Source organism: Thermobia domestica, chromosome 16 (assembly GCF_964235325.1).
Source record: "Thermobia domestica chromosome 16, izTheDome1.hap1.1, whole genome shotgun sequence".
NCBI classification, from domain to species: domain Eukaryota; kingdom Metazoa; phylum Arthropoda; class Insecta; order Zygentoma; family Lepismatidae; genus Thermobia; species Thermobia domestica.
Window position 1 is genome coordinate 80,454,843 of NC_137469.1, and position 18,859 is coordinate 80,473,701.

The following is an 18,859-nucleotide window of genomic DNA, read 5'->3' on the forward strand; positions in this document are numbered from 1 at the left end:
GTATAAAGTGAGGCTCATTACTTCTGAATCCTACCCTGTATTATGATATATAGAATCGATATGGTGTGTTTTTAATTTTCATATTTCATAATATTTTGACAAAAATTTCATATTTAGTAAAAATCTTCATATTCTTCCATATATTGCATGTTTTATATTTCTAAACTGAATTTCTAACTTCTTTGAACCCAGTGACCTTGATTCAGCTTCATCGTTAAGAGCATTTTCTCTCTCCATGTATATATATGTAGAAAGCATATATTGTTCCATATCAGAACAGATTGATGATGAAAATTTGGCTTAAGCAGTTTACAGCGTACATTATTTCTGACTACAGTCCAATCCGCCACCCATACTTCTATACTTTTTTTTTTCTAAAATCATTGTCATATAGACTTAGTTGAGCGGATTCAATGAGCAGTGATTACTGCGCGTAGTGAGGTGTGTATTGATTGTTGATTTTGAATTTGAAAAGATGTAAGAAGATTTAAACATACCAAAATTAAAACTGAACTTTACAACCGGGTGTCTGAATTCAAGTGCTTTACGACAGACGAAAAAGTTGTCTTATTTATATATTACAATAAAAAAAATAACTAGAATATGTGATTTTCGTTACATTAGGCTTAAAGATTGTATAATTCATTCCACGTAACTTGTAGGCAGACACAGTCAAAATTTCATTTCGAAAAGGGACAAGGACATAAAAATCTCTTAAGGCTTCTGCTTTAGGAACTTCCTTTATAGTGTATAGGTCTGCATGTTGCGACTAGGAAGCACACACAAACCTAATTCATTAAAATTCAATTTATTATGTACCTATTGGTTTAAAAAAGCGTGTAACTCGTAACTCAAAAGAGGCTAAGAAAATAATAATTTATTTTCTTCTCGATGAATTTAACGAAGAGGCGTGGCAAATGTAAATATAGAGATTCTGTGAAATGCTCTTCCACTAGGAGTGACTTCCACATAATATTAGTGTCTGAAAGGTATATTGGAAAAACAATCAAAGTCCACTTTCTGTCGTTTCCTGTGTATGGAATTTTTCTATCATTATTTATAGTCTACTAAGAACATTTCTTGCGTGTTTCAATGTTACAATGAAGTGCTCGAACCCTAGAATAACTTTATATCACAATCTAGAATTCGACCCAAAATGAACTTTGTTTCTCCCCTGTATCCTTCATATGTACAGGTTGAAACTTGAATATACTTCTTTCATTTTAGGGAGAACTGAAATGGGTTAGAGGAATCAACTATGTGCATGTAAAATCTTCTGGTGTCTACGTCTATAACGATATAGCAAATAGTTCAGCTTTGAGTAGCAGTACATTATCATACCTAAGCAATACGAGATATTATGCTGTAACACAATATAGTTTGAAAGCCTTATTTTTGGATAAAAGTAAGTACAACTCACTAAGGTAAAATATGATAAAATAAGATACATGTTTGGAGAGTAATGCATGATTACTCGGAAAAGTATTATAAATGATTACAATGTAAGGGTTTTCGTTCAAATTCACTAGTTTCACCTTTTTCAAAATATGACTGAAGTTCATCTCGTATGCGGGATGGCGTCCATCGGCGAGTACATTATCCGAAGAAGTGGAAAGGAAGAGGAGAATGGGGAATGAAGGAAGAGACCTGGGACCGGTATATTAGATCCACTGACGGAAGTTATAATTCTCCCTAGAGTTTAAGTATATCTGCTCAGAAGTGGTAAATCTACTATTGGCAATACAATTTATCTCCAGTTTTCTTGTTCTACTCTCACTCTTTTGCGAGCACACAGGTTTAGAAGAGACAGACAAGGAGACAAGAAGCGTTCTAAAGCTCAAAAGGCCTCATAACAAACAAAAACATGCAACGTAGTACTTGAACAGATGAACCAAACCTGATACGGTATGTAATCAGCTGTTGATAACGATAAATTTTCTTCCTGAGAACATTACTTACAAGTGCTACTCAAGCAGAAGTACGATCGTACACCGTTTGGTTTTAAGGGAGGAAAGGAGAACTGGATCGCATCTATTTTAGTTTTTCTGAAATTATTTCTGAGGAAATTGCTATAAACACATTTTCTGTTCTATATTAGGAACATATGTTAGGTAATATATATCCCTGAAAATTCCATCCCTATTCTAAAGTTTTCTGTCTTTTAAGATAGAGCTAAAAGATGGTACACGGGAGTTCGGACTTTTCCATCACCATTTATTATAAAAGTTGTCCTCTTGAATAGAATATGTTACAAATAAGTATAAATTCCTCTAATTATTTGGAGGTTTCTTGGTGAAGTTAATGGAACCCAATGACCATGCGTATTGGATAGGTGCATTTTAATGACTATGCGTCTTAGAGAGGGGATTGGGAATTCTCAATTGAAAGAGCGTTTTAGTGAATTTGGCAACTAGGTGTCTATCAATGACCGTACGTCTCAGAGAGGAATAGAAGCTCAATGACCATGCATCTTAGAGAGTATATTAAAGGTACTTCTTAATGACCAGGCTCTTAGAGAGGGGTTAGGGTGCTCTCAATGACGAGGCCTCTTAGAGACTTGGTGGTTACATCAACTGGGCTAGATTGATATCTTCTGTGGTATCCAGCCTTCTTTTATGCGGAAAGGTTGCTGCTTGCATCTGCGTAATTTGCCGATCGTTAGCGATGGTGGACGGCGTCTTCTTCGTGGATGTCGTGTGAAGCGAGTTTACATTAAGCACGTGGTGTAGAAACACATGGTTACATTAAGCACACGATGTGAAAACAAATGTAACCTTACATTATCTCTCTCTCTCTCTCTCCTTCTCTCTCTCTCTCTCTCTCTCTCTCTCTCTCTCTCTCTCTATATATATATATATATATATATATATATATATATATATATATAAACTATGGTACCCGTATCCTCCCCTATAAACACCACCTGTACCAAGACATTTATGTGTCGGGTGAGGAGGATTGCGTGCTACAGTGAAATTTAGAGATACAGTATGTCGGGACTAGTTCATTACCAGAAGGGCCATCCCTGCTGAATTGGACTAAATGGAGTAGTCTGACGAAGAGTGTTCTGGTAGAAGGCAGCAGTTCTCCAGTAGCCAAGTTTGCGGAAGTCATAGTCATTGGTGGCGTCCAGGCGTGGTCAGAGTGACTTTAGCGGCTGAGATTTTGCAGGTTGGAAGGCAGCGGAAAACCATTCCTAGCTTGCTGACAGCAAAAAGAGAATATATGTACAATGGTCTTTTGCTGGTCAAAATATAGTTCCGGAGGTAAAATATCCCCCATCCGGATCTCCGGGAAGGAGATGACTTGAAAGGACTATTGGATGAGAAAGCAACAATGTGGGGAAGATAGATAGGGAAAGAGAGAGCAAAGGGTTTAAGATAGACATGGAATGTACGTACGTTCCTTGTTACAGGGAAGGAAATCTAAAAATCTTAAAGAGGAAAGAAACAAAATAATCTAGATTTGTTAGGAGTTTTTTAAAGTTAGATGGGAATGCAATGGGATGTTGAATAGTGAAGGATATAGAATGTTTACTCAGGTAATAAAAAAGGCGGTCATAATGGTGTAGGAATGATTCTTCGTAAACGCTTAAAGAAGAAGGTAGGAATGTAGAATGTGTTGATGATAGAGTTATGATGTTAAGACTTAAAGGAAAAAAGAAGAATACAGTAGTGATAGACATATGCACCGATGACTTCATATACAATTGAAGAAGTAGAGGAAATTTATGAGAAAAAAGAAATTATAGATAGGGAGAAGAGGGGTACATGTGTAATTGTAATGGGAGATTTCAATGCAGTTGTGGGAGAAAAGCAGAAAGGTAGTGTCGTAGGCAAATATGGTTAGGCGAAAAAAGTGAAAGGGGAGAGAAATTGATCAATTTCTGTAGACAAAATTCACTAGTAATCGAGAATACTTGGTTCAATCAGCACAAAAGATGAAGATACACGTGGAAATCCTTAATAGATGGCTGAAAATATCAGATAGACCATTTTATCATTTAAAACAGATATCAGAATAGCTCGAAGAACGCGAACACCCTTCCCGAGGCTGATATTTTTTCTGATCATAGCTTTGTGCTGGCCGAAGTAGATATTCAACTGAAAAATGTAGGCAGAAGAAAAGTAGACAAGATGTTGAATACTGAGAAGTTGAAAAACGTTGAAGTAAGAAATATTTTTATTGAAAAATTCGAAGAAAAATACTCAAATGTGGAAAGGATAGATGCAGGTAGTAATAGACGGGTGAACCATATTAAACTTTGTATCAGCAGTTACAGAAAGAAGTAGTAGGTTTGAAATCGTGATTTTTTTGTCTCTGTTAGAATCTCGTAAATATAACTGTAACGTTCATATTAATTCTCGCCTTTTCCCAAAGGTTTGCACATCTCTCTCTCTCTCTCTCTGTCACTTGTTTGGTGCATTTATCCCAGCCTTGCTACGGCAAATCACGATTTCTTCCATATCTTCCATATCCACAAACCGAAGCTGGGGAAAACGTTAGACAAAAACATAGATACCGTAAAAAATAGAAAAGTGTGCAAGTGATTAAATTAAGCACAGATGATAACAAACTAAAATTATCTTGCGGTGTAAATCACAAAACCTGGTTAAACTGTATAGTAAATGTATTAATACTAAATATAATTCATACAACTTAAAAGAACATCAAAAGATTACAAATGAACAAGCGACGTTTACTGAACAGTGTTTGCGGCCGTTCTAACCTCTTTTATTTCTTCCTTTATCTTATTTCATTTTTATTTTGTTTTCTTTTAATAAAGGTGTCTGTGTGGCACAATTGATAAATTGTTTTTACTTACAATAATCTTCGACTGGTCAGTTGGTTCGCTGCTGATGCCACTTGGGTCCTGGCGTCGAATCCAAACTGGATACGAAAGAGGTCCACAGAAGAGTTCCTGTACCGGGGCTTGGGTAGTTTTAGGAGTACGTCGGGTAACCCTAAGAGTCCGCTATAACCTTCTGCTGATAGTGCTTAACAAGTGTCCACGCTGGCGTAATTCTTTTTGCGATTTAACAACCTGGAACTCACTTATTACATAAAACTAAGAGTTTCAATACGCTGGTAACGCTTAACTTAAGATTGCTTTTAATGCTCGACCCAAAACCAAGAGGAGCTAGTTTTCAATAGCACAAGCGTGCAAATTAACTTAAAGTAGTACACCCAGCTTACATTCAAGGGTGGCAAACCTGCTCGGGTCGTGCGTCTTCACCGACAATGACACGACTGGATTTTCCCTTGGCCAAATACAGCTTACATATTACTAGTTTTTCTTCAGCAGCAAAGTCATCGACCAATCAGCACTCAATTACCACAGTGCGTGGGTGGAAATGCAAGGGTCCCGAAAGTTAGATAAAAGGGAACAGTTACCAAGCACGTTACTATCACGTGGACAGAGTCCCTGTTTCTCGATCATATATGGCCGTAAAATCGAAGTGAGGCTCACCAACACAAATGCACAAAATACCAAACTGATGAAGAAGGCTTCGAGATTGCTCCTCTATATACGAGGCTTGGCTGATAAAGTTTGAAATTAACACTATCTTTTTCAATTTCTTTTAAATTCGAAAACATGAGCTTCGGGTCGGTGACAGGTTACCGTGAACACAAAAAGACTAAGAAACCATGGGTTACAGAATAAATGTTGCAAAGATGAGGGAAAGGAAGACGTGGAAACAGATTGATACTGAAGAGGGCAGAAAGATGTACAGGAAGTTAAACAACAAGTTAGAAAGGGAAACAGATAGAGCAAGGGAAGAGTTTTACAAAAGCAAGTGTGAGTACATAGAAGATTTAGAAAGAGTTGGGAAATATGAGGAAATGTACAAGGAGGTGTAATCTATGTAATTGTGAAGGAAACAAGGGGCTATTATGATGACAGTAGAAAATCAGAATAGGAAGGTAGTCAGCGAAAGAAGTGGAGTCTTAGGAAGATGGAAAGAATTGTTCAGTACTTATATGAGAGTACGAATAAAGCATGTGAACTAGATATTAAAGTGGAAAATGAAGTACGTGAGGATGATAAAGGGTTTAGTATTCTTCGGGATGAGTTTGAAAACACTATATCCAAGATTAGGAATGGAAAGGGAACCGGGATAGATAATATACAAATCGAATTCATTAAGAATAGAAGAGAAAAAATGAAATGAAATCTTTGAGTTTTACGTCCCACGGTTATGCCGGTTAGGCTAAAGGAGACGGTGATTATGAGAAATGAATGAAGTGGTGGAATGAAGAAAGTGGGAGGAAACGGGAGAACCCACGCACATGGTGTTTGTCCACCACAAAGTTCACTTGGCAGGGGCTGGGATCGAACCCGAGACCCCAAGCACCAGAGGTGAACGCTCTACCACTGAGCCACCGCGGCCCCCAAGAATAGAAGAGAAGGGCAAGGAAGACTTGTTACGTCTCTGCAATTAAATACAGTAGAGCGTCGATTATCCGAACGTCGGTCAACCGAACGACCGCTTAACCGAACTGTGTACTCGCTCGCACCTGTTACTCTCCCACCCTACCGTTCATCATCCCCCTCACTCCCAAACCAAGTTTCCCACAGTAGTCGCCGCACTGAGCCACCGCTGGCGGAACATTGCTTCTAATGGGGCCTTCATAAGGTGCTGCTGACCGGCCAAGCCGCCAGTCTCTGTGTTTCAACAATCAGCACACTTCTGTCGGTTCATGCAAAATGCGTATGTAATATGTACATATGTTCATGCAAAATGCGTATGTAATATGTACATATTTTTGTTTAATAAGCTGTACCACATACTATATATTCCTACTAAAGTTGCCTTTGTACGTTACTTTGTAATACTTAAAGAGATGCCTGTATTTATGAATAAATTTACTGTACAGTACTTCTTTTTGGCAAATAAACATGTACAGTTCGATTAACCGAACAAACTAGTTTTCCGAACACCTATGTCCCCCAATTACTTCGGATAATCGACGCTCTACTGTATATGAAACAGGACAGTGACCAAAAGACTTCCTGACGACGTTCGTGATACTAATGGCCAATAAATCGAACCCAAAGAGATGTGAGGATTATAGAACTATTAGCCTCATATCTCATGCAGCAAAATTTTGCTTCAAAGTCTGAATAGAAGGTTGTATGGAAGAACAAATTAACAAGTTGACTAGGAACAGTTCAGATTCAGGATAGGTAAGGGCACAAGAGATGCAATTGGATTATTAAGGGGGATCGGAGAAAGGTTTATTGACCGCATGAATTGGGAATTGTTGTTGGAAGTTCTAAAGAAGGTTGGGTTGGAATGGAGAGATCGAAGACTCATAAGAAACTTATATATGACCCAACAAGTAAGTGTTAGAATACGGGGACGAAATGACAGAGGAGAGTGTAGTTTGAAGGAGAGTTCGTCAGGGATGCTGTATATTGCCTACATTATTTAATATCTATCTAGAAGAGATAGTGAAAAAGAACCTACAAAATGAAGACGTCATTTCAGTAGGAGATAGAATGATTAGGTGTAGACGGTTTGCGAATGATATGGCGCTTGTTGCAGAAGAGAAAATCAATAAGATGCTAGAAAAACTTGAGGAAGGGCTCTGAAGAACATGAGATGAAAATAAATGTTAGAAAGACAAAAGCCATGGTGATTGGAAGGAAGGGTGCGTTGCCAAATATAGAAATGAGAGGGGAAAAAGTAGAACAGGTGACTAGTTTTCGATACTCAGGTAGTATTATTAGTAATGCTATAAAATGTGAACGTGAAATAAAACCAAGAATAAGAATGGCGAAAGAAGCCTTTAGGACGAAGAAAAGTCTATTTTGTGGGACCTCGATTGAAAGAGTTGAAAAAAAAAGCCTCCTAAAATGCTTCGTGTGAAATATTGTACTATTTGAGTCAAAAACATGAACATTACGCAAAAATGATGGAAAACGACTGGAGGCTTTTGAAATGTGGATGTGGAGAAGAATGGAGAGAATTAGCTGGCTCGAGCGGAAAATGAATGAGAAAATCTTAGAAATAGCGGGGGAAAAGTTTTAAATATTATTAAGAAGAGGAAGAAAAACTGTTTGGGATATTGACTAAGAAGCAACTGTATCATGAGGGACATGCTAGAGGGTTGGGGTCAGGAAAGAGAGGGAGGGTGCGAAGGAGACTACAATTAATGGACAATATCAAAACTGAAAAATCGTACATGAAGACGAAGAGGTTAACGGAAGACCATGAAGCAAGGGAGCTTCTCAGTTCCGGCACGTAACCTGCTAATAATGACAGAATACCTATAATGATGATGATGATTAGGTAACTGGTCCGAATTTTGTGTGTCAGTTAATATTTTATTTACCATATTATTTTAGAGGTTTCAATCTAACGAAATCGACACGAAAATGCATGTGTCAATTTATGTCAAGTGGATTCCATGCTTTCTGTGGGCATGCTCTCAGATTTCGACTTCCTGTAGAGAGGTCATTGGTAGGTTCGTTGATTTGAAGTGTAGGTTCCTTTCTCACCATCTAATTCGTAAAGCCACGTTGCACTTTATTTACCAATAATAATAATAATAATAATAATAATAATAATAATAATAATAATAATAATAATAATAATAATAATAATAATAATAATAATAATAATAATGATAATAATAATAATAATAATAATAATAATAATAAATTCTCTGATATTACAGCCACTAACTGTGCTCTACCAAACGGCTTTTAGCTGAGTGATATGTAGTCAGCACATCGACCACGACGCATTTGTTACTGGGCTTCCTAAGGCTACCAGAGGCTTTTAGTTGAGTAATGTGTTGTCAGCATACTCTTACTATTTTTCTGCTCCTATCAGAGAATTTTAGCTTGATAAATTGTGCCCAGCACTTCAACCCCAACGCAGTTGTTAATGTGTTTTAAGGCCTACTAGACGGCCTTGGAATTCTCCCTTTGGAAATAAAGGATGTCACTCATTTTAAACTATCGCTGTCTGCTCAGTTTAGTTCAAACTGACATCTTACACCTTACCTAGCGCGGACTTTGCCCTAACACTACTACCAACAGCCTTGCCCATTGCAAACTCAGGTATTTGACGTGTTTCTAAATTCTAGATCTTTTCAATTGATAAAGATACGAGCTTGCATATCCGTGTGTGTAGTGTGGCACTAACAGAAAGAAAGAGAAAGGGCATCTCAATATGTAATGTTTTAAAATTTCGAAATATGTTCCTGCTGAATGGTAAATTGAGTATAATTGTCTGAAGCGAGGTCATATAGACGTGTATCTACACATGAGATCGTAGGTCAGCTTTATATGAGACCTGATCTGGAAATCTGTTTACATTGTAGACGTCGCATTTGTGTTTAATAGTTTGTCGTGATATCCGAACATGACCTGTCGCTCCCAGTCCATGCCATGTGAACTTTATGGTGGACATACACCGTGTGCGTGGGTTTTCCCGGAGTTCAACTGTTTCCTTCCACTTTCTTAATGTCATCTCACCATCATCACCATCATCTCATCATCATCATCCGTTATCATCCGTCTCATCATCATCGTTTCTCTTGCGTCGTACATAATCGCAGGAGTTAAACTAGATATAATGACTTCTGCCACAAGACGAGTCGTCCACTTCCAGGAACGACTGGATCATTGGCATCGATCTATCATTGGCATCATTCGACTCTATCTACTATTGCCATTTTTGTGTCTGTCTGTTGGTCCATCCGTCCACCTGCTCGTCTATCTATCCATTTGTTCCATAATATCTCTTAAAACTTGCCTGATTTTAACGATATTTTGTATGTGCCTTTTCTAAACATACATAATAAACTCTATTATTTCGGGTTGAAATTTATCAAGTAAGAGATTTAAAGGTGTTAAAATCCATCTCATTGTTGCTAGACTGCACATATACGTACAAGACAATTTTCTAATATAAACCACGTAACAAGTATTCGATTATAACAAAACTAATTTGGATTGAGTTTAAAATTTGTCAAGAATGAAAGGGTGAATTCATCCCTCTTATTTTCAAAAATACATTATACGATAATCTTCGTTAAAAAAAGCTATCTATTTTGACGTAATATGTCGTACATTTTTCTTGAGAGTTCCCAATTATACCCTCTACAAGAAGCTAAAATCAGTAAAGAATAAAATGATGGGTTTACCCTCCTAGCATCCACCATGATAAAGGTTCTAAAATTCATACTGTTTTGATACCATATAATGAATGTATATTTTCTTGTTTTACTTTTTAACTTCTAAGTAAAATCAGTCAAGAATGAGTGGTGAATTTAGCCCCCCCTCATATGAGACGGATTACTCCCCCAGAAAAAATATGTTCCACTGTATTGTCTGTAACTACTGTACGATTTTGGTGTAATATGTCGAACATTTTCTTTAGGATTTCACTCGTGTTGAAGCTGAAATCAGTGAAAAAAATACTTGTAGTGATATAAGTTGGTTATCATAATTTTTTCCATGAAGTTCTGAAAACATTTATTTCCAATAGTTAAAAGAAAGTAGTTCGTTATGCTTTTCCTACAAGTCGAACATCAATTTTTATGGACTACATTATCATTAGCAGAATTGAAATGCTTCAGTTTTACTTCCATGATATGCTCTATTTGTCTCAAGGATACGGATGATTAATGAAACTGAATGATTATGACTTAACTGGTGGAATGAGAATGTGGGAAGAAACGGGAGAACCACAGGCATGATGTTGCACACCACAAACTCACATGGGCTGGGATCGAACCAGGAATCCCTGCACCAGAGTTCATTAGCATACCCATCTATTAATCAGAATAAATACTCGAAGCACAGCCTTTTCCCCGATTGTTCAAGATTTTTATAAATTGTGTACTGCCACTATTGACTATTATCCTTCAAATGAACAAGAGTGTACACATTCATTCTCCATAGATCTCTAATTGTTTTATTTTGTAATACTTTCCTTATATTTTCTAATGCTAACTCAATAAAAATAATAATTATAATTAGGCACACTTCTCTACAGCAAAAAGTAGGTTTACGTTCAATGTAAACCCGTACACGTTTATACTACAGCATTTCCTTTATTTCCAAATTGCTTTTGTTGATTCAAAGTTAATTAAATCTGTTTATCTTGCTCAAAAGCATAATTCTAACTCATCATGTTCATAAAATTACCTCCACCCTCTTTATTTAATTAACTTGCATCATCATTCACTTACATGAATTCATTCATTCATTCATCTACATAAATTTAATTGCTATAAGATACCTTCCGCAAACACAAAACATTACACATTCATTATCTATTTTAAACTCACATAGTTCTTTGGTAATTAAATAGTTAATGCATGTGGGAAATTAGGACTCGATTCTTTAATTAATTATTTTCTCACACGCAAAACCATAATAATACCAATTTACCTTCCACTTTCAAGCAATCGTCCTACTCCACTATACTTAGGAAGAGGCACTAAAATCCAATCCAATAATTCTTTTATTTAACAAAAAGTATATTAAAAAAGGGTTATATTTTCTAGAACTATCATAAACAATTATAATAATGAAAGTGAACTAATTTAATAATAGTAGTGGTAATAAATAACACTGAGGTCGAAGACAAAATCATGAGTATACTAATAACTGAGGGTAGTATTACTATTCAATACAAAGAAGTTAAAAATCATGGGGATAAATATCATAAATCTATAATCTGCCGTGATTGTATGGATGTTAATGTCGCAACTTTCACGCAGGGGAGAATACATATTAAGGTTATCTGGTTACAAATATTTCATAAATATTGGCACTGAGAGAGATAAACAGTCATGTAAATTATAATGTTAAACAACATTGAAGTTTACAATAGCTGGAACTTCACGAAATATTATATCGATACGGTAACAAAATAGAAGTGTCTAACATTGTGAGAGATACGTTGCTTTCATGGATAATGCTTGCGTGATTCATAAAGAACTAATGATAGAACGGCGAAGTCGAGACTTTAATACATTGCTAGACATTAAAAGCCCAGCATTTGCGAGAAGTAGGAGCTCCAAATTTAAGACAGATAGCTTAGTATTCGAGTCTAAAACGATTACATTTACCATTCTACGCAATATGTGACAACGCTGTGACAACCTAGCAAGAAAGTCAAGATGTTACTTACATAGTGTTCATTAAAGATGTCCATAACAACTGGGACACGACGACACGTATCCAGGAGACCTTGGATATCCTCTTGGGATTTGAAAAGCTACAGATCTGGTACTCGTGCACCTGACAATATCCTACAGAACAGCAAAAATTGAATCCAGATAGAACTGCTGACCTAATATGCTAATAATGTTATGCTGCTTTAGAATTAAAGGCTAGAATCATGGCGAAATCGCAAAAATGGAAATTTGAAAAAGGAAGACGAACTGACGAGATGCTAGCAGATGTTATTGACAGAGTTCCCACATTCTAGAAAACCTGGGAAAGTCAGGGAAATGAAAACATCAGGGAAGGTCAAGGAAAGTCAAGGAAATTATGCATTTTGCGTAAAATGTCATGCAAAGTTAGAGAACGTAAATGTGCAAGTGTAACATTCTTTTTTTTTTTTTTTTCAATCTAACATTGTTTCCTCTCTATCAATTGTACAAATTGACATGTGAAGGGAACCATAATGATACAGCATTCCTATGATGACTGTGATGCAGTGTTGCTATTTCGGGCTGCGGGAGTGAGGTACTGTGTGTGTGTGTGTGTGTGTGTACATTATGTGTATGAGACAGAAGGTTGATAATTGATCATGTAAAAGCAGAAATCGAAGTATGACTTGTCATCTACGTGGACATCGGTTTTAAGACAGAAAAACTACTGAAAGAACTGAAAGAAACATTTAAAGATAAACTTTCAAGCTTGATTGTCGAAACATTTTGCTGTTCACAATCAAGAAGATTGTGGAAAGGAGCCCTCTAAAGTACAAACTGGTACGTGCTTTGTCATCTTAGGACCCCGGGCTACAAAAAAACAAACCAAAACTTGCTCAATGTTTCAATGCTCAATGCTAAAAAAAAAAAAAAAAAAAAAAAAAATCAAAACATGCTACAGAAGTAGAATGAAACGCATTCTGCAAATTCTGCATGAGCATAAAATTTCTGATTCTGTAGCTGAGAAAGCAAAATGTCGATTTATGTCTTTCTGTACTCAAATTCAGGGGTCTCTTGCAGTTGACTTCAGAAAATACGAAGAGAAGATGGGCAATTATGTACTATGCAGGTGTAGAATTTGTTCCTGTTGATCAAAGAATACATTCTCAGTTCGTTCATCTCGGAGAGACTATGATGAATATCTTTGCCTTAAACTGAAACGAATCAAAAGTGCAGAAAACTAAATGCTCAAGTTAAGAAATGGCAAGCAAAGAATAAATGAATAGTATTATGTTACAAACAAGAACAAGACACTCTCGAAGAACAAATTCAAGAACTGAAGGCAAAACAAAATTCTGTTTAAAAATGTAAATGTGAAGATTAACATGTCTCAGAGTTTGCAATATTAGGACTGATAGTGGGCCACGGTGCCTCAGTGGTAGTGTTCACCTCTGGTTCATAGGATCCTTGGTTCGATCCCAACTCGCGCCAGGTGAATTTTACAGTGGACAAACACCATATGCACGGGTATTCTCAGGGTTCTCCCGTTTTCTCCCACTTCCTTCATTCCACCGTTTCATTCACTTCTCATCATCACCGTCTCCTTTAGCCTAGACGGCATAAGTGTGGAACGTAAAACTCAAAGATTTCATTTCATTCCATTTTAGAACTGATAGTAATAGGTCTTAGGAAGAGTTGGCAATCTATTCTTGACTGAATGTTATATTGTTTTGTATTGTTTTTTCAAGAAAAACAGTCTAATTTGCAATGTCAATGTATGTGGTACTGTATCATACATATATTATTATATACTTAATGTTCAATTTTGTGCAAATAACAATTACTCACATTGAATATAACAAAACATGTAAATGATAATTAAAGAAGTGTGTTGGACGGTATGGGGATGGAGGATGGCGTTAAAAAAGTGTATGATAGAACTTATCCCATATCTTCCCCTTTATATTCAAGAATTCGTGTCAAGGAAAACAAGAGTTTGAGTCGGAGAATATCAGGGTAAGTCAGGGAAGTCGATGGTCGCTTTTTAGTGGGAATCCTGTATTGAAAGACAACTTATGAAAACAAATTAGCCCAAGCAGATATTTAGTACACTTTCTTTCTGGATGTGAACCTTATAACACAAAATTTATGTAGTTAAATTTGGTTATGATATGAATATGTGAATACTAACAATAGGATAATACAGCTGAGCACACCATCTTGAAATGCAAACCAGCGCAATAGATCCAACCTTTTGAGCGACGGGGAATAATTCATAGTACTGGATACTGTACGTTCAGAGGATCTTAAAGGTACTAGCAAACGTAATATCAAACTTTTATAGAGATGGACATTGTTACTGGATTAGACACAGAAAAGGTTTCTAACTTCTCTACCAATTCTGACATACATATGTGATATTAGAATCCTGTGATTGGAAGAAATGTTGAATTGCAAGCAGACAAGCTTCATCTCCTGACTGACAAAGGTGCACTTGTGCATTTTTTCGGCGAGTGCTTTTACAGAATTATTTTAAATGAGTCACTACTACAGGCAACATATTGATAAAAGAACGTAAAAGCTGTGCAAATGGAAGTGAAGAGACTTCACCTACTTACCACACCAATCTTACTGAAAATATTCGGAAATCGCTCCTTCTGAAATGTTTTACACGAGTCTTTGGTTTCGGAAGCACATGTGGTTCCTCAACCGTAATCTGAGGTAGGCAGAGCCGGGACTCGAGCCACTCTTGTTTTCAGAGACCTCCTGGATTCGGTTAAACACTGCTGGGTTGAGGTCATATTGTGAGATTCATGTCAGGATATCTCCTTGCACCAAAACAGGATATAAGGCTGTCTCAACGGTAGGGAAATTCTCTTCACTAGCAGTTAAAAGTTTTGGATGTGATTCGGTTCATCATGCTAATGAACGTATCCTGTTAGTCTTTTTGTGTGGGTTTTGTTGTTCGTACCGAAATTTTTAACGGACATGCAGTAGCGACTGATTTAGAGAGTATGGAGTAATGAGGAAACCTTAAATAAAATATACACACCATATTGGATCAAAATCGAATACTTTTGTATGAAAGCTTCATAAAAATCCAAGAGTCAGAAGGAAAGATGTACTAACCATGCTGCTATTAAGAAATGAAATACCTATGTTCTGGGACTAATTTCAACCCACAATTGATGTAACTTTAAGTTTAGAAAAAACTAACTTTTGCTCACAAAAAATGAATTTTTATGAATTTGTTGTAGTATATAAATTATGTAATGTCTGACGGAAGTTGTCGTTCTGATTCCTGACTGATTTCTGCTTCAAAAAGGGGAAATGAATGACAAGATTCAACGGTAAAAGTAAGTCATACTGCTTCAAAATCTAATCATTTTTTTTTTAAAAAAAAGGAAAATATTGTTATATTCTTCACATAAGATAACTTTCAAGATAAGATAAGATAATTAATTTTTCAAAATTAAAACAATGCGCATTCTATCATAATATAATAATAGTAATTATTAATAATAACATAAACAAAGACGTACTAAAATTTCCTACATATGGAGCGAAAGTACAAAACTGTCGTATATAGGTAAATAATGGGTATGTCAAATTTTAAACTTAATTTCCAACTAAATTACTTTCAAGTTGGAGTGAATTTGCTACATTATGCTTGATTGATTTCATCTCGAAGTAATAGACATAATTGGAAAGCCGCAAAGCTAATGTGTATAACATCTCACTAAAAACAAATAATTGTTTCAAAGATATAGTGAAATTTTACCATCATGTTAGGTACATACACAAACTTGGAATATGAGGTTGAGTTTTACCCCTTTTTATTATCTTAGCCCCAAACAATTGACATATATATTAAGATTGGAGGATGCCCAAGTTCATTAACTTTGGATAAATTTGCAAAACTTAACGTGAAACAAACACACATGCACAATTAATTGCTTCAAGACTGTTTTCGAGTATATAAGTTACTCATTAATTTTTTTGTGTGAGCAATCACACATGAGTGTATATGATGGAAGTAGCGTAAAATGCATTTTTACCTGTTAGTTTCAATTCTTAGTTTTTATAATGCGAACAAAAGTTTTATGAAGTGTCACAAGTGTATAAAAATATTCTAATCATATAAACAAATCACTATTTTCCGTAAAGAAAATTGTAAATCTTGCTTTTAGAATGTAGATTCGAAAGATTTGAAAGTTGAATAATTTTATATTCTTGTGTACATCTTTTGTCTGTGGAAATTTTCATATATGGCCCATTTAAGAAAATCCAACATTATGCACTCTTTAGTTCGCAAGTTTGTAAATATAGTTATCATTTTAAGAACAATGAGAAAGAAGTTAAATAAGTGTTATTATCCTGTTTACAATGCAAAATTGAACTATGTATTGGAAAAAAATATAAGTTTCTAAATTTGTCCTTATGGGTAGTTCTAAAATTCACTTCGTAGAACACACTGCATTTTGAGTAAATTTTTAAATTCAATTACTGTATCCTAAGTTCTTTCTTATTTAACTTGAGAGCTATCAATTGAAATTGCAAATAAACACATTTTTTTTTTAAAGGTGCAGTTTCAGAAGATATATATGTTGTATCTTTAAATAATGCAAATGGTATTATGACAAGCACACAGGTAACAGCAAAGGAAAGCAAAACATGTATTTCATTATCGTATTACGTCACACCTGATACAACAAATCATATCAACGTGACTTTGCGTCTTGCAGACGGATCTGACGTCATGCTTTCTGATATCTCCACTAAAAAGGTAAGTATTGTTTTATAGGTTATACTTAACTGGAGGCTAATCTGAGCTAGTACATCTATTTTAGAAACATACTTTGAAAATAAGATTTTGTTATGTTATATATTTCTTCTTTCAACTAATTTTTCAAAATTAAAACAATGCGCATTCTATCATAATATAATAATAATAATTATTAATAATAACATAAACAAAGACGTACTAAAATTTCCTACATATGGAGCGAAAGTACAAAACTGTCGTATATAGGTAAATAATGGGTATGTCAAATTTTAAACTTAAAATATGTCAAATATTAATATTACTGATTAAGTTGATTGATAAAATGTTACACCCCTGTTGGGCACCGAAAATACATAGGTCGAGAATTACTGTTTGAAATGGTATCCTAACCAGTATTCGAGATTATATTGATGCAAGTACATTTGTAAAATGGAACTCAGACCACAGTGTAATTACATGCATTTGCAAGGGACACATTTTAATGGTGTGATATTTATGGCCATACATCCTACCCTGCCTGTTATGTGTGCGCGTCAAATTGCCAAATTGATTCATTATATGGTTGGTTCATCACGCAACGTTACACGTTTCGCATGCAACATTGTGCCTTATATCTACTGAGAGTACATGGTGGCGCCAATCTTATCAATGCGGTCTCAAATGTTGCGCTCTTTATAAAATAAAAGCTCATCAACATACAATAGATACTAATGTTGCCTCACTTAAAGTCAACTGGTTTCTTAGAGTAGATGGATTTTGGCCAGGCAATAATCCAGAGCACGTTAGCTTTCTTGCCTAGTGTTCACACTGCATTTTACAGAATATACTGGCGTGGTCGATGGTGCCAAGTGACAATCGCACGCCTTAGACATCTGTCACGCTTTGTAGCCTTACTGCAACAATACTTGCAGCATATACTGTATTACCTTTACGCAATAAACGTGCACCATCTCAACAATGACATACAATTTGGCGTCACATTCATGCGTCTTATTTTACAGTCCATACAACAGGAGCACGGTATTGTTTAATTAATAATTTAACAGTCACAAGAACCAGACTTTCCCGCATAGGTCAGAGCTCCTATGGTATTTGTGACTTTTGTTCATGTGGACACTCCTGAACCACTCCTGAATCAATATACAAACTGTGAAGTCATTAACACGGTGTGAAAAACACTATGTACTTTTCTTTGTACTCATTTGTCGATGTTGATCGTTGTCTCTGTTTTAGTATTTTAATCATTCATTTGTGACCACTGTCTCTATGTGGCATACTTAAACCGCGTGCGGAAAACAAGTGTAGCATTCTTGAAGAGCAGTATTTATTTACTTTTTCTACAGGTCTTGTTAGACAATCATTTTCGTATACATTCAATATTAATCTCCCGTTTACTTTTAGGATGTTATATTTGTACTTTGTGATGCTGTATTACGCCTGTAGGGCCTACTTCGCACCAGGGGCGCACCCAGAGAGTTTTCCACCGGGTCAGAACTCACCCCCCCAAACTTTCTAACTCAACATGCATTTGTATACTTTCTCAGCACTATATTTGTTTATTAGGGGAATGATTGATGTAGCATGAAAATTTGGTCTTACACTTCATCTGTATTCTATCTCATAAAAACAATCTAGTTCTATCATTTTTATGAAAATACAGGTAGAAGGTAATTTTATAATTACTTATCGTCTTTCGAGTGTAGAATAATACCCGTTCAATACCACATAGACGTAGTGGCTTGTTTTATTTGAGTCCCCTCCAAAGCTTGGACCCCTGTCAACAAAAATTTCTGGGCACGCGCATGCCTCATACTAACGTGCAGTGGTGGCGATTGGACGTTAAAAGTGCGGGAGCAAGACATAATCTGAATAATTGTATGTCAATGTTGGTTTTTCTGGTTGTTCTTAACACCTTGTTTGACGAAAGGTTGTATAACTAATAGGATACTA

At 35.8% G+C, this 18,859-nt stretch overlaps 1 protein-coding gene across 1 annotated transcript in view; it reads left to right on the plus strand.

Moving 5' to 3' along the window:
- The window catches only part of LOC145673193 (uncharacterized), a 222,838-nt gene that overhangs the window by 124,740 nt on the left and 79,239 nt on the right, over positions 1-18,859 (plus strand). Inside the window, exons 7-8 of the mRNA XM_081742661.1 lie at positions 1,228-1,405; positions 16,707-16,909. Coding sequence (XP_081598787.1) covers positions 1,228-1,405; positions 16,707-16,909 — 381 coding nt within the window. The remainder of the gene's footprint in view (positions 1-1,227; positions 1,406-16,706; positions 16,910-18,859) is intronic.